General features: G+C 41.1%; 1 protein-coding gene across 4 annotated transcripts in view; it reads right to left on the bottom strand.

Moving 5' to 3' along the window:
- Window positions 1-16,413, bottom strand: part of ATP8A2 (ATPase phospholipid transporting 8A2) — a 295,003-nt gene that overhangs the window by 85,572 nt on the left and 193,018 nt on the right. For 3 of the 4 annotated variants that reach the window (XM_017731391.1, XM_017731389.1, XM_008631468.2), the window contains one exon: window positions 15,309-15,416. The exons of the other annotated variant lie outside the window; for it this stretch is intronic. In XM_017731391.1, coding sequence (XP_017586880.1) covers window positions 15,309-15,416 — 108 coding nt within the window. The remainder of the gene's footprint in view (window positions 1-15,308; window positions 15,417-16,413) is intronic. 4 annotated transcript variants of the gene reach the window in all.

The raw sequence follows: 16,413 nt of genomic DNA, 5'->3' as shown, positions 1-16,413 counted from the left end.
GTGAGCTGGGCTGAAAGGGGCAATAACAACACTGGATGTAAACAATAGCTTAAAATAGAGGGGAGCATAAAACAACATACTGAGTGTCTCAGCAGTTTTCCCTGAGTTTTGACCACCACTTCTCAAGCAGATACTTTCCACTGTAAAAGAAACAGATTTATGACAAGCTTATAATGAAACTACCTGAAAGATCAGTAAACTTCTGCATGCTGCCACTTTCAACAGAATTAATGCCAGCGTTATGTGTGACGGGGCCTATCCTTGCTTGACTGTTTGGCTGCCTTTTTCCAGTTCCCTGTTTTTGTGACCTGTATTTCCAAATGTCCATCAGTACTCCAAATTCAAAGGCACAAAACCTCTGGTCTGTTCATGGATTTCCTTGAAGAGTAGTAAGAAAACCTTACAATGTCAGTCAATGTATAGCAAGTAGCTCTGCATCTGCTAGAGACATAGCTATTTAACAAAATAGCTGCCAGTTCAAAATCCAAATAGTTAATCTGATTATTTGTGACACTCCCTGGATGCCTCCTCGCTTATCATCTGCCATACATAGGTGCCTGTACTACAGAAAAAGACAGTGGTAAAGTCAGAGTACATAAATATTTCAAAGTGCTATTTAGGAAACATAATTGGAAAATGTTATTGACAAATTTTGTTAAATGACAAAAGTTACAGTTAAATACATTGACACCTTTGTTTGCACTAATTTATCTAATGTGCAAAGTAAAGCAGCTATTCTAAACCCCAATGAACATTCAAATACTAAGCATTCTTATTATTATTATTGCTAAGGTCAAGTTCTTCCATTTGCAGCTTTTGCTCTATAGTTCTGACCTTACTAGACCTCATTTTCATACAAACTCCCTTGTCAGCACACTTTTAACAAAATTAAATTTTTTGATATGCAAATATTTGAGGACAATGAAACTGAGATTAAAAAAAGGCCTAAAAAAAGCTAGTTTCCATTTGAGGAAAAAATCTTGCTTTTTCATAGATCAATAAAGTAACTGTCAGATTTTAAGTGTCTGGTAAAATATAATCAATTAATAGTTACCTCTAATACTGTTATTGAAGCATTCATCTGGGTGCCTTTAAAACCATTTTGGCTTTAGGTGACATTGTTCTTTAAAATTCTAGATTAATGCCAGCAAAACCAAGGATTCTCCTTTGGTCATGGACTGTTCACATTGTTTGTTTGGTGTTTTTTTGCTTTTTTAGAATTTTTTGAAATGTAGCTGATATATCAAGCTCATATTCAAATCAGTTTCAGACCAATAGCAACTACTACTACTCAAAAAAAACACAGCTGAAAAATCCACTGATCTGAAAATCCAGCATTGCTTTTTAACTGTTGCAGAACTGTCCCTCTCCCCATCCTGAGCTCTGCAGCACCCATTGAGGGATCTGTCCTCTGAGTATTTTGGCAGGGAAGCAGGGGGAGCGCACATTCTCGGACCATGTGAAGTGATGGGAATGCTCTTCAGGCACTCGTGGGGATCCAGTATCAGCAAGAGCACCAAAGACTAAACTCCTTGGGACACAAGCCAGTTCACTTAATGTGGTCAGCATATCTGACTTTCAGTACATAGCACAGCTACACTACCTGCAGACAATTGCTTGTGAATATCCAGACTCAGGTTACTCTGAAGACACCAAAGCTACAGTTCTCCTGCTCCATTTTGAGGCTGAATATTTGGAACATGAATAATGCCATTAACCCAGGAGAATTAGGTAAGCCCCATGGTTTTCCAATGACTTAGTTTTTGTCTGCACTAATTTTACCTCCAAATCTGCATGTCTGAAACTCCACACTCTTCAAGTCTGCTTGAAGTGATTACGATTACGTCTTCTCAGTAAATCTTAGATTGTTCTTTCTTCTGGCTGCAGAGCTGTCTGCCTGCAATTTCTCAAAGAGCAGAAATGAGAGCTGCAGCAGCTGCCAGGGTTTATTTACACACATTCCTGCCTCAAATTGAATTAATGAGCATAATATAACTCAGGCAATGTCCTCCAAAGCTCTTGTTTCTCTTTGCCCCTCTTGACATTTCTTTCTCTCACACAACCCCTCTCATAGTCTGTCTTAAAGCAGTATCTAAAGTGATTCTGGTGTAAAAAAGTAATTGCAGATGCATTCAAGCTGACGAATTTGTACACACCTGCTTACAGTCTAGTTTATGGAAAGCCCAGGATCCCCTTAATGAGTATCCAGAAGGTTAAATTGAACTTATTTGCTCTGTTCAATGCAAGTTTGTCAGTTTAGCAAGAGACTTCAGCATTTAATCACTCAAAGTCCCAGCCTTGCAAAGAGCTCTGATGCAACAGATGAGAGCAGCTGATGTTACAACATATCTACAGTCATTAATGTTCACACACTGTATTTAGTAAGCCATTTCTACAGGTGTCTCCAGCCCACTTCAATCCTCAGAAATCTGAAATTCTGCACCCACAGCATAAGGGGTCCCACCATCAACAAGCCCTGTAGGCACTGTATGGACACATCACACACAGGAAGCTTCTGTTATGCTGCTAACCAGACCAAAGCAGTGTTCCCAATGTATTGTGGCAGAGCCCAAAAATGTTTGTCCAAACATTCACATCCATGTGACTACTGAAGTCTGTTTTCCCCTATATTATTACCCTATATAGAATGTATCTCTCACACACTGCAACACGTGAGGCTTGAAAGGCTTAGAACAAAAGCCATATACTTCTGTTGGAAGAGTGTTAGAGACAATGAATAAAATCTTTAGTGATACATACATTTGCTACATCAGCACTTAATCAGCAACATTCACAAGAACGTGGCTGGCAACAGACGGGATCCAACTGTCTCACAGGGGGAAAAGGATCTTTGCACCAGAATTAGCAGATGTCATTGAAAGAGCTTCAAACTAGATCTGAAGGGTGAAAGGGATAAAACCATGCTCACTAGATGTAAGCCTGGGGGTGGCACGCCAAAGTTTAAGGGATGCTGTGCTACTGAAATTCTTTGGTCTGATGTCTCAGTGGAGGTAGGGGATGGAGGTCCATGCAGCAGCAAAGACGCAAGCGTTACTGATGAGTTAGAAACCATGGAAGCTCCTGAGAATGGTCACATAGGAATTAGGGCTTCTGCCCCAAAAAGCTAGCAGGATCATTAGTCCAACAGAAGTACATCTACTCCAATGTCCACAGCATGGGCAACAAAGAGGAGGAGCTGGAAACCACTGCATAGTAGGAAAGCTAATGACGCATTAATGGGAACGTGGTGGGACGACTCACCCAACTGGAGTGCTGCAATGGTTAAAACCTCTTCAGATGGGATGTGCAAGGAAGGACAGGTGGTGGGGTAACCTTGTATGTTAGAGAGCCTTATGAATATCTAGAGCTTGATGACGGTGATGACAGGGTTGAGGGTTTATGTGTAAGAATTAGGGGAAAGGTCAACAAGGCAAATATTCTGGTGGGAGTCTATTATAGAGTGCCCAACCAAGATAAAGAGGTAGACAAAATATTCCATAAGAAGCTGGGAGAAATCTAATGATCATTGGCCCTTGTTCTTGTGGGGGAGTTCAACTTACCAGATGCCTACTGGAAATACAATACAGAAGAGAGGAAACAGTCCAGCTGACCTGTGTAGTGGATGAAGGAAAGGTTGTGGACCTTGTCTGCCCGGACTTCAGTAAAGCCTTTGACAATAATTTCCACACCATTCTCCTGGAGAAACTGTCTACACATGGCTTGGATGGGTGCACTGCTCCCTGGGTAAAGATCTGGCTGGATGGCTGGGCCAAGAAAGTGGTGGGGAATGGAGTTAAATCCACTGGTGGCTGGTCAGCAGTTGCGTTCCCCAGGGTTCAGTACTGGGGCCAATCGAGTTCAGTATCTTTTCGTCAATCTGGAAGAGGGCATCAAGCACACCCTCAGCCAGTTTGCAGATGACACCAAGTTGAGTGGGATTGTTGATCAGCTGGAGGGCAGAAAGACTCTACAGAGGGACCTGGACAGGATGGATCCATGGGCTGAGACCAATTACATGAGGTTCATCAAGGCCAAGTGCTGGATCCTGCACTTGGGTCACACCAACCACAGCTACAGGCTGAGGGCAGTGGCTGAAAAGCTGCCCAGCAGAAAAGGACCTGGGAGTGCTGGTCAGTAACTGTCTGAACATGAGCCAGAGTGTGCCCAGGTGGCCAAGAAGGCCAATGGCATCCTGGCCTGGATCAGCAATGGTGTGGCCAGCAGGACCAGGGCAGTGACCGTGCCCCTGTACTCGGCACTGCTGAGGCCACACCTCCAATCCTGTGGTCAGTTCTGGGCCCCGCACTGCCAGGAATACACTGAGGGGCTGGAGTGTGTCCAGAGAAGGGCAACGGAGCTGGGGAAGGGTCTGGAGCACAAGTCCTGTGAGGAGCAGCTGAGGGAGCTGGGGGTGTTTAGCCTGGAGAAAAGGAGGCTCAGGGGGGACCTTATTGCTCTCTACAGCCACCTGAAAGGAGGTTATAGCCAGGTGAGGGTCAGTGTCTTGCCCCAGGTAAAAAGTGGTAGTAAGAACAAGAGGAAACAGCCTCAAGTTGTGCTATGGGAGTTTTAGATTGAACATTAGGACAAGTTTTTTCACTGAAAGGGTTGTCAGGCATTGGAACATGCTGCCCAGGGAAGTGGTGGAGTCACCATGCCTGAAGGTATTTAAAAGACATGCAGATGTGCACTTGGGGACACTTGGCAGTGCTGGGTAATTAATGGTTGGACTCGACGATCTTAGAGGTCTTTTCCAAACTTAATGGTTTTATGATTCTATTAAAGCTTCAAGGCAGCAAAGAACTGGGGGAGGGTATGTGTACATCTTTCAATATGCAAAACTGAAATTTTGAACAATCAAGCAGAAGCCTGCTCTAGCTGCAACTGGCACAGATTGCAAATTTTGGTAATATTTGAACTAAACAGAAGTGGTATGTCCTGAATTCCCTAACTAAGAAATAGGAAATGCTACCCCCAATCACAAGGCAGATCATGATGCTGTGCTTCTGCATATAGACTATTTATATGAGGAAAATCAGGTATTTGGTGTTCTATGCCACAAAGAAGAGTCCATGAAAAGAAGTGACTATCTTAAGAAAAATACAGGGCAGAATTTCTGGAAAGAGGAAGTTGAAAATGTTAGCTGCAGGAAAGATCCTGGAAGTGGCAGAAGATCCCAGAGAACAGGGACATACATAAATACGAATGCTGGGTTGTGGCCAGGGACCTCCACCAGTAACACTTGCAGGTGGTCAACACTGTAGTGCCACAGCAGGAACCAACCCAGCTTTTCCAGGCCAGCAGTGACGTCCCTGCAGGGATGAGAAGTCGAGACCTAGGGAACATAAGGCTGCAGTGGGAGAATGCAAATGAGAATAATTAGAGGAGGAGCGTTAATCTCTCTGGTCCTGAAATATTCAGATCCACTAGAGGCTGTCATTTACTTTGTCTTGCCTGTGACAGCACTCAGCTAAACTTGAGTCCTTGCAGGCCACTTTCACTAGAAGCTGATGCAGACTATACATGGCTTTAAACAATTCTGCTAGCTTGCATAGAAAAAGCTGACAGACACTTATTTTTCTTTTAACATCAGGAGACCAGACCACACCTACTCTTCACAGTTCCAACTCTAAATTCAGTAATTTTAGTTAAAAGCTCCCTCTCAGTCCCTCTCTGGCTATTTCCAACTTTTCCATATAATTCCATGCTCCTCATTAACATTTTCTTCCTTACACACAGCTGAAATCAAATACACTTGTCACTAAACTTTTATTGGGTCTTTGGAAAACATTTTGGATTTTATGGCTACCTTTCATACATGTTTTGGTCTGTGTGAGGATGCCAGTGATTCAAGAGTTTAACTGCTCTTCACGTACATTCCAAATGAACAGTAATGCTGAGACATATCAGCTAAATGAGATTTTGCCAAGCCCCAAATAACAGCACTTTTTATAGGCACCTGATTGACAGAGCCTTATTTTCAGTTGTTCTGCTCCCCACCAGATACCTGTCTGGTTATTCCATACACTCACTTCTCCCTCCCTCCATGTTTTAAAATTTCTTTTTATATTGATATCCAATTTTACAAAAGCACAATGTGTGACATTATCAAAGAAATTCCTGATTTCTGTTTCAGAGTGGACAAACTTCATTTGAATTGGGAAGGGTTTTCCCTGAATGCAGCTTCTGTTGAAGCAAAGCTTGAAGTAATTACTTTTAATGCTTCTCTGAAATAGAAATAGCCTAAAAACATCCCTTTCGGTATCTTTCTTACAAATTCTTTCAAAACTCCACAACAAGAAGTATTCTATATCTGAAAATAAAATGCCAAATAATGGTGGTTCTAAATGAATGTACACAGACTGCTGGATAACATGCTACAAGCAACAGCTTAGATAGATACTGGAACCAGAGTACTAATGAAGAAGTGCCAAAAGAAAACCCTGTAGATATTTACTAGAACAGATGCCTACTCCAAAACATTGCACAAAAGAGGTCCTTGCAAAGGTGACAGCCATTTTTTGTAAAGTATAAAATTACACTCTGACAACCATAGAATCCATCTCTTTGAGTCACTCACACGTTTTGTACACCCATTCAAGCACCCATGGCAAGCAATGAATTGAGTACGGTGTGGAAACTCTCGCTCCCTCAACACGTCCTTTGCTCAGTACTGAGTGCAGCTCACACCCTTTTACAGGAGAAGCTGATGGCTGGTAGGTGTTCATCCTTTTCTTTCTCAGAAATCTTCTAAAAGGAGATATAAACCATTTCAATCCAAATGAGAATGAGATGATGAAAGTAAGTTTGCATATAATATTATTCTAGCTCACTTCTTTTGAAAGGAACTGCCAGCTCCGAGATACTGAACAGGGTAAGAAGTGCTAAGTAGGACTTGAAGAGAAATGCTGTTTGACACCTTGAATTTGGGATAATTTATTGAAAACAAAAAAAACATGTCGGGTCTAACTTCTAGTCTACATTTCAGGCACTGTACGGAATCCTTCCTTCTCCTCACCCAGCATCCGTCATAAAGCACTCCATGGTAAAGAGAGAGAATGTTTATACTTGCTTATCCTCTTTTGCGTGTGACAACACTACTGTCCAAGGTTTCTCTGCACTGGCTTGCTGACTCTACCATAAGCATGAAATTGCCTTCAGCCACATCTTAGAAAAGGGAGATGTGTCCAGAGCTGCAAGATGTAGCTCTGCAAGATGCTCAACAAGAGGCTGCAGTTCTTAATTGTGAAAGAAACTTGCTTTCCAGTATCAACCCACTGAAAGGTACCCTTGCTGTGTTTTATGCTACAGAGACTGGTGGTGGTACATGTAACCATAAGCAACCCCTCCACACTTCAGGCATTATGTTATGGACAGCACCTGTATCCTTCTGTCCTTTTCTCCTATCAATCCTACTGAATCACATACTAATCTAAAGAAAACAAAGCTCTCCGGAGACAGTCTCCTTCCTTTACCTTCTGGCAAGAGTACTGGTATAAGAACACCAGCTCAAGTGCTGCAGATACCCAAATGAGAAATTACACTCTACAAGCCAAATGGGTGCAGTTTGACTTCCTGGACAGACTCAAAAGCCCAAAGGCACTCTGAGAAGTGGCTGTGTTCAATTGCTTTTTGCCTGCTACAGCTGCCAATAAACAGCACAAGACACCATCACTGCTGTCAACTCTTGAGTTAACAGGAAAGCGATGGGGGCCAGGCTGTTCCAGCTGATCCAGAGCAGCAGCCAGGGCACTTGGAAGGGCTGTACTCCTTCCAGCCTCACTACTAAAGCCTGTGTACCTATGCTTGCCTTAGAACAATATAAGAGAGATCATTTCTACTCCTCAGGGCTTTTTGGATCAAATTCTGGCATAACACAATTGGGGGGAAAAAATGATCTCATGAAACATATACTTTAGGGCGGAAAAGGAATAAAGGTATGTTTCAAATTGATCTGAAAATATTTTCCCATGCGAAATAGTTATGCTTGTCTCTTACAAAAATGAAATCCACTAGTGAAGGAAAGAAACAGTGGCATGGAGCACAAATTCAGCTAAATAAACCAAAAAATCTTCCACAAACAAACCCCTTTATATTATGTAAATTCAAATAAAAACATAACAAGACCCTTCTGTGCCCAAGGAACAAAGGTAAAAACAACATCCCAACCAACCCCCAAATATCTGCTATCTGGGCTTCCCTGCATTAATCAGAAAACAAAGTGACTTAAGTGTGACCAAAGCAAGCCATAAAACCACTAATTCCAACTCACAGACAGTCACCTCGTGCCCTCTGGAATAGATCCCATCTGCTGCTCCTCTTACTTTCTAAAGGAGTCACAGCTTCATTGCTGGGAGTTTAAACACTCTTTTAAAAACCATCTTACGTACACAATTACCCTGCCACCGTCCTTCATTTCTATCCTATCGATTATAGGAATGGCAGCATGCCAGTCTGCTTTCACATCCTCTTTGTCATGGCCTTCTTCATCATGCCAGATTGTTCAGGCAACAACATCCACATAGGAAAGGGATACTGCTTGATGCCTTCACAGCACCTGGAAATGCGTCCGGTTTGCACACCTGGCAAGCTCGCAGAGCAGTGCTCAGCACTGACTGCATGAAGAGGCACACCCACACCTCCCTGCACTGCCCCAGCCCAGCCTGCGCAAGACACTGCTAACCTACAAACTCCATCTGCAAAAGATGCCGCAGAGGCCAAGTGCTGCTTCACAAGAGGCATAAAATCTGCTTGGCTACTTTCCACTTATCCAACAGAAGAACAGCTTTTTCTTTTACTGAGATGCACACAAACGCTTGTCATACATGACAAAACCACACTGCAGAGCGGCTTGGTTTTCCTCCTTAAGCTTCTAATGCAGAACACAGCCTACATCAGGAATGCTCTGATCCAGTATGGCAAGTCATACGTTCTTAGTTTGTCCTTGATTGTCAACAAGGCTCAAAACACAGACTTTTTCTGTAGACATGAGTATTAGTACACACTGCCTCTGGTACAATACAGCAATACAGTAGCTGCTCTTGTATATTTAAAACCCAGCTGTTTCTAATTGAGAAAATACGGAACAGGATATCTTCCAAACATCTTTCCACAAACTCGCAACAAGGCTTTGCTACTTCTAAATATATGAATAAAGCTATTTGGAAAAATTTTGATGGACATGAAGCAACACTGACCTCGAAATTGAAAAAAAAAAAAAAAGGGATTTCTGAAGCACAGTCCATTACTATAGAATGGTAAATCCATCCTGAGTGAAGGAGCTTGTTCCTGGGCACTGCTCTTCCCCATTCCAAAGCCAATAAATCTGCCTAATGGGCCAATTACACAGAAGTGTAAATGCTCTGTATTTTTATTTAAGCTACTGAGCAGCATCTACACTTGTTAAGGCTACCTGATCTCCAAACTGACATTGCCCAGACAGTGTGCCTAGTGTCCCAGGTTATACCCCAACACTGAAGAAAAACCAGCTTACACATCTACACCATCTATACAACCTGTAGGTAACCATCCACAACCACTCCCTTTCCTATCACTTCCCATCTAACACACTCACCTGCTAGCAACAGTTCTTCTGCAGAGCAGGAATCAAGAAGTGAAGGTGAGCACATGAAAACTTTAGAGAAGTTTGAAGCCAGCTGACCGCCTCGCTCTGCACTGCCAGTTCCCAAACCTGAATGAGTATTTATGCTTCTGGCTTAATGCTATTTTCACATGTCTCTATATAGGAAATGCCAGCACAGTGCTGGGCACAGCTGCATATACAGTCCTGCTTTAAAGCCTTTGTAAAATATTTCCTGAGGAGAAATTAAGTCTGGGACATCTTTTAGAAATATTTAGAACAGGTTTCTGTCAAAGTTGCCAAATAGGTAAAGGGGCATGTTTTGGGGGGCATGTTTTACTTGCAGAAAATAAGCATGCTTAATCTATTAGTTTCACATGCAGGACTTATAAAAATATTCATTTATCTCAATTTTTTCATCTTTATGGTGTATGACATAGTACAACACAATGCCAGAGATCTAGAAGTGAGAGATTAATTTCTGAAAGCCATGTGTGGCTCATAAAAACAACAAATCCACTCCTTCAACAGATGCTTAAAAATATATGCATGCTTCGTTAGTCTAATTTGTCTGCTCAGAGACTAGTCCAAAACTGCAGAAAACGTTCCAAAACCACATCAAATGCCACAGAGACCTCTGTGCATAATAATAAAAACAAACATGACCAGCAGGCATTAAGGACCTCAATCTGCAGGCGAAGTCTGATCTGCGCATAACAGCTGGATGAAGCATTTTCCCCAACCAAAACGTTGACACCACAATGTAATGTGCAACTGATTGCAGACAAACAAACCACAATCAGAACAGCCAGTTTTCTAACTAGCACCAAACTGTGGAAATATGAGCAGCCAGAAAGAACAGCCACCAAGACCTCTGGAAAACAATTCAAACGTAGAGAGTAAGACAAAAATATTCTGGAAAATACGAAAATGTACATTAAGCTGTCATCTTTGCAGTGTGGATTTGAATGGGCAGTAATGTGAAACCTGTTTATTACACTGCAATGATTATTATCTTGCCTCCAGGATTTTAGGGGCTTGTTTCGTGTTGTTTCCAAGTCTTGAAAACCATGAAGTTTTCTCACATGCTTTGGTAAGAACTCAATCAGCAAGATTTCAGAGAGTTTCAGATTGAAGGCCAACTACAAAACCAACTGTGCAACCCGAGTCCATCACACCCTCCTATCTACATCACCTCTCTCCCTCAAAAGCCAACAATAGTGCAACAGTCAAGGCAAGCCCATCTTGCTAATGGCATACACACAGAAGAATGAGAAGCTTTGCTGAAAGAGGCATAGATGTCTTCTTAACAAATCATTAATACAAGCAAGTCCTGCTACTGCCACGTTACACAGGATCAACCACAGATCTCCATTACTGGGATCTTTTAAAAGGCACCTTCAATCCAGGTAAAGCTCATGCACAGCTTCTTTAAAAGTCTTCATAAGCAGACAAATAACCTAGCAAGAATTTGACAGTTTAACTGGAAAAGAAATAAGTATCTTCTGTCAAGGATGTGCAGAGCACTAGGAAATAAAAGCATGCCTGCCATTACAGCTAAGAAAATGGCTCTTACATGGAGTTGTTTCAGCTATGCTGGTGGCAAAATTATTTGGACTGTGATTCGATGAATCTTCTCTCAAATGCAGTTGTATAAAGGCAACTGGGAAGTGCACCAGCTCCAACTTCAAAACCTCCAGCCATGAAATTTTGATGAGATGGGCCTCCTAATGACGTCCTAAATCAAGATGATTCTTAAACCCTGGTTTTGCAACATGACCACATACGGCACAAAGTAGAAGTCTAAAAAATTAGAAACACTAACCTGCACTTTAAAGTAACCACAGCACACGTCTCTCTCAAAACCAGATTAAAACCCCTCTCCTTCAGGCAGAAAGAATGAGACTGATACTCATCTTCCTAAATATATTTCTTTAATGGTAACAACAACTAATGAGGCAGACACAAAACACAACACATATTAAGGTAAATAATCTGGAAAAAAGAAATCACAGCTAAGTAGTAGTTCTTTCATCAACAACAGCAGATGCTTCAAAGGGATGATAGGAATACCCCTTTTCCTGCCAACCCTACTCTCCCTTAAAACCCTAAAAACTTCAGCTCAAGGTGGGGAAAGAAGATACTTGTTTTTCTTCATCTTAGATAATGTGTAGATCAAGACTCAAAGCATGATCACTTTCATAGCATCCTCTTGTACACATACACATGCTTTCAGCTACAGGTATTTAGGCATGTGTGCGGGTAGGAATACCCGCACATAGACTTTAATCCCATACAATGCAATATTATTCCCATGAATCTAAAGTATGCTTCAATTCTAATGAAGAAATCAATACAAGAACAGAGCATGAGCAGCGTATTTCTCGCACCATGTGCACGACATATGTAAGAAATAAGCACAAATGTTAGCACTCACTGTTCCCTTCAGGGCACCAAATCTCTGTCCCCAGGCAAACAAACAAAATACCCAAGATTGCATGAGGGCAGGACTGTGGCTAATGTGCTCATCAACAAAATACCAGTGGGTCATGAGCTACAAGCCCCATAAGTTCAGGGACACGATAATTAAAAAGGAACTCACACCCTCAGAGCAGCACATTTCTGTACCACTTCTTCCAGTTAGTGAGTATCAGACTAGGTAGCTCTTTTTAAAAACACAAACATCCACTTGCTTTCAAAAACCTGTGGTGGTAAGTCATAACTATCAAAAGGTGGGAAAGGATTCATATATTGTACAAAAATACTGTCATCTGGAAGTGACCATTCAAAAGCAATCAGTTCCCATTAAAGCACCTTGGCTCCAAAGGCAAGACAGAAAAAAGGCACCAGCTTTTCTCAGCATCACTGTTCTCTGCAAATATAAAAAAACTTCACTTGAAAAAATTTAAATATTCAGAAGAGCCAAGAGAGCTACCAGAGGGTTTCCTTGTTCTTACATAATTATTTCTAATACTATTAAAGAGAAATTGTGTGTTTGAAAAAGTTCCCCCAAAACAGACATAGTTTGTTTCCAAAGTAGCAGATGTCATACTATTGGAAAATTTCTATTAGGGACTATTGAGATTTTAATCACAGCTTTGTCTTAATATGTCACACGTATTCCATTATGAATATGGTAGTGGAAACAGAAGAAATATGTTGACTCTGACAAGAGAGAATAAGTAAGTTGCTTCTCTTTGCCCTCAAGGAGGAAAAATGGTATTATTTTCCCTGTGAAAATGCTCAAGATATTATGGGCAAGAGAAAGAAATACTTAGTGCAAACAGTTTAACAAACCCCAGCAGAAACAAAGCATCTTCTCACATACTTAGAAGTCTGCTAGGCTTCATGCCAACATTTGCTTAATCGACAGAATAAAATGTTTTGCACCTCCTCTGCCTTCTACTGATGGCACAAAGTCCTGGCTGGCACAAATGCTAGATGACTATTACAGTTAAAATCAGCTCCCTTCAAGTGCTATTAGATTTGCATAGTATGAGGATCTAAAATATCCTGGAGTTCAGTTTATTTGAAGATAAACACACTAGCAAGATCTGAAACAAGAACAAAGCTTTCAAGACACCTTGATTACTTATAAATGAACAAAAGAATACAGCAAGAGTAAAGAAATTGCTGAAGTCTAGGAAGCAGCAAGGCAACTCATTTGACTGACTAGAACCTAATACAGTCCCAGCTAATTTCATCATGAGCTGGTTTCATGACAGCAACTGATTACTCAAGAGACTTTGTGGGAGTTAATGCAAGTGATAAACAAGCTCCCTTTACATTGGGAGCTTTCCTTGATTTTATAAAAGAGAAAAAAGAAGAAAAAACCCCCACATTTTTGAACTGCTGCTCCTTCTCTCAAAAATACAAGAAAACTGGTAGAATGATACTGATCCCCTCTAGCACACACTGAAAGCCATAAAACAGCTTATTTCTGACTGCCTGAATTCAAAAATCATCTTTCTAGAATGATGACCTGACGACATTTTAGATTGGTAATTACTGATCCAGGTACACAGCTCCACAAGTACTGGACTGGACCCTCTACCAGTCAAGGTAAACGTGTTCTCCATTAAAAAAAAGGACAATAGATTGTTACATCTTGGCAAGATATTAGTACCACTTCTCGAGTCATAGTGTCAGAAAATCAGAACATAAAACCAAAGGTTAAATACAAACACCTTCTAAAAACATACTCAAGAAAAACCAAAGCCTTATTAATATGAAGCTTTTGTTCCAAGACTAGTGGTTTTATATGCTGGAGCAAATGTTGATGATGAATACAACATGAATTTTAATTACGTTGCAATAAAAAATAAGAGAGTCACTTTCAGAAAAAAAAAAGGCAACAGCAAGCTAAATCCAGTAGTCTGACCCTTTATGTGTGAAGCAACAGCTCATCACATTGTTTGCATTTTAGAAGGCTGACATGTTAATGGCAGCACTAAAGTCTGCTGTGGAGGACAAGTTGTTCTCGATTCTGCACGATACTCAAGTCAAATTCCTGCCCAATATATGAAAATGTGAATTAGAGCTACCAATGCTGTATGTGCTGTGAAACATGCAAAGATCACCATGAAATACTATGAAAGGACTGAGGCTTTGTCTGTCAGTCACTTATTTGCTGATCCCAGCCTGTCAGCTGTCACTCTCGGCTGTAAGAAGCTGTCCATGAAAATGTATTATAGCCTCCATTATCCTCAGTGTTTTAGAACATGATAATAAAATATGTATTAAGCCAGAACAGCAACAAAATCATACCTGACTGCTCTTGTTGAATACAGACATAGGAGTAATCTCAAAAATCTAATCAGCTTGCCAACACGTGACTTCTTTATTATCATTTTCTAGTACATAAGGGTAGCAATCTAAGCATATGATTTCTTAAAGTTATTAGCTAGCTTTTCTTCTTTCTGTATAATAAACCACATCTTTGCATTGAAGTCTAAACTTACTACCAAATACATTTTTCTGCTAAATCTGAAAGCAGTTCCACCTCTACAGAATAACTTTTTACCATAAAAAGAATAACTTTTTATTCAATCCTTAATCATTACAATTGCTGATTGCAATCCCCTATTTTAAATATGCACAAGACTCTCGAGTGATTTTGACAGGCTTGCGATTTGATCATCTCACCATGGGCTGAAATAATGACATGGAAGGAAAAATTTCACCACCTGGAGCTCAGCTGACATGGAAGGAACAAATCCAAAATTCCTCCAGTATTATAACCAGTAACATATCAGCTCTCCTTCTGTTTTTGACCATCTCATCCTATTCTCAAGGAAATTCTGTTTATTTTAAATGAGTGAAGGAAAAAAGGAACAATATGAAAGCAAAATATATGGAAAAGAATGAACCCATGACAAGACAAAACCCCAAACCAAACACAGCATTTTGTCAAACACACAAAATCTTGCCAGGACTAGACACCAATAAAAGAGCCAGTCCCACTGCCATCATAGTGAACTGGGAATTGTCATATAGTATCCACAGTGCATATAATCATGTATGATGTCCAAAAGACATCTCATGAGGAGATTAAGTTAAATGAATACAGGGATTAAGAAAAGGTTAAAATGAAGTCCAAGCACTCTCACTAGAGTGCAATTCCTTTGCAAGCACTGTGTGAGTGCTGAGGAAACGGGAGGCAGCAGCGCTGGCGACAGCAGGGCACTGTGCTGGGCCGCTGTCCCCAGAGCCAGGCATTGGTACTGACCTGCCCCAACATGTCCGGCGCGATGGGGAACGTGGGCCAGATGGCCGAGTACACCCCGAAGAACACCAGCCAGAGCAGCATGCTTCCCCAGACGGCCAGGTGACTGAACTGCCAGGAACAGGGAGAGAAGCAGAGTCAACACATGGCACTTCCTCCAGTCACCCAGCCCAGAAGTGTTCCCCTGTTCAGGTCTCTGTCGGTCTCACTCAGGCCTGTCTACTGCTCTTGGTTTTGGACCAGTAGCACAGGTTGTTCAAACAGCATAAACCACTTCTCTTTAATCTTTGCTTCATAACAGGGCGGACAGATACACTTCTCAGCCAATCTATCTTATTTGAAGCTCTGAAAACTCATCAGATCTTCCTTGGAACCATGATTTCTCTCATCTAGTTCCTGTATCCTGTCATGCACATGCCAGATTCAACACATAAATCAAGGGAGCAATTTTCAAAGGAGCAGGTTAAAGTTCACATGGACAAATCCCTTATGGCAGTGTAAACATACAAGCCATAGCCATCACTCACCTTCCATGGAGGAAGATTCAGTGTTGTGTAATACACTACCACAATCAACATCTACTGATCAACTTTGCGCTTTTTTTGTTTTAAAGGTGTTCTAATTGATTTACAGATATGCAATGCAGTTTCCAGCTTTACTTGTTCTTTAGTCTGTAGACTCACTAAGAGAAAATAAAAGTGCTATTAAATGACCAAGAGTACATCCAGCACAAATTTCTTCTCAGTTGCATTAAAGAAAGTAATTTTTCCTACACACCCAAACTGTTTTTCTGTTCAGGATGTTTAAGTTGTTTTACTTTTATACTGCAGTGGATGGAACCAGTAATTTCAGTTGTAACAAGCAACTGAGCTCATTATTGGCTCCAGCTCTTTTGGATGCCAACAACTCCTGTAGCTGATGACTTTGGCTCCAATTCAGAGAAGTACCTGCATAAATCTTAATTACTAATTACATGTGAGTTCAGGAACATGGGAATGAATTCACATACTGGGCGCTGGTGGACACAGCGTGCTTGTTCAGCTCTCGGCTTTATACTTCCTATTGGATGACTGTGTCTGTTGACTTTTTGAACAGTATGTCTGAGAAC

The sequence above is a fragment of the Corvus brachyrhynchos genome, unplaced genomic scaffold (assembly GCF_000691975.1).
Source record: "Corvus brachyrhynchos isolate BGI_N302 unplaced genomic scaffold, ASM69197v1 scaffold103, whole genome shotgun sequence".
Taxonomy (NCBI): Eukaryota; Metazoa; Chordata; class Aves; order Passeriformes; family Corvidae; genus Corvus; species Corvus brachyrhynchos.
The sequence above is the reverse complement of the archived record's forward strand: the minus strand, read 5'-3'. Positions and strand labels throughout refer to the sequence as shown.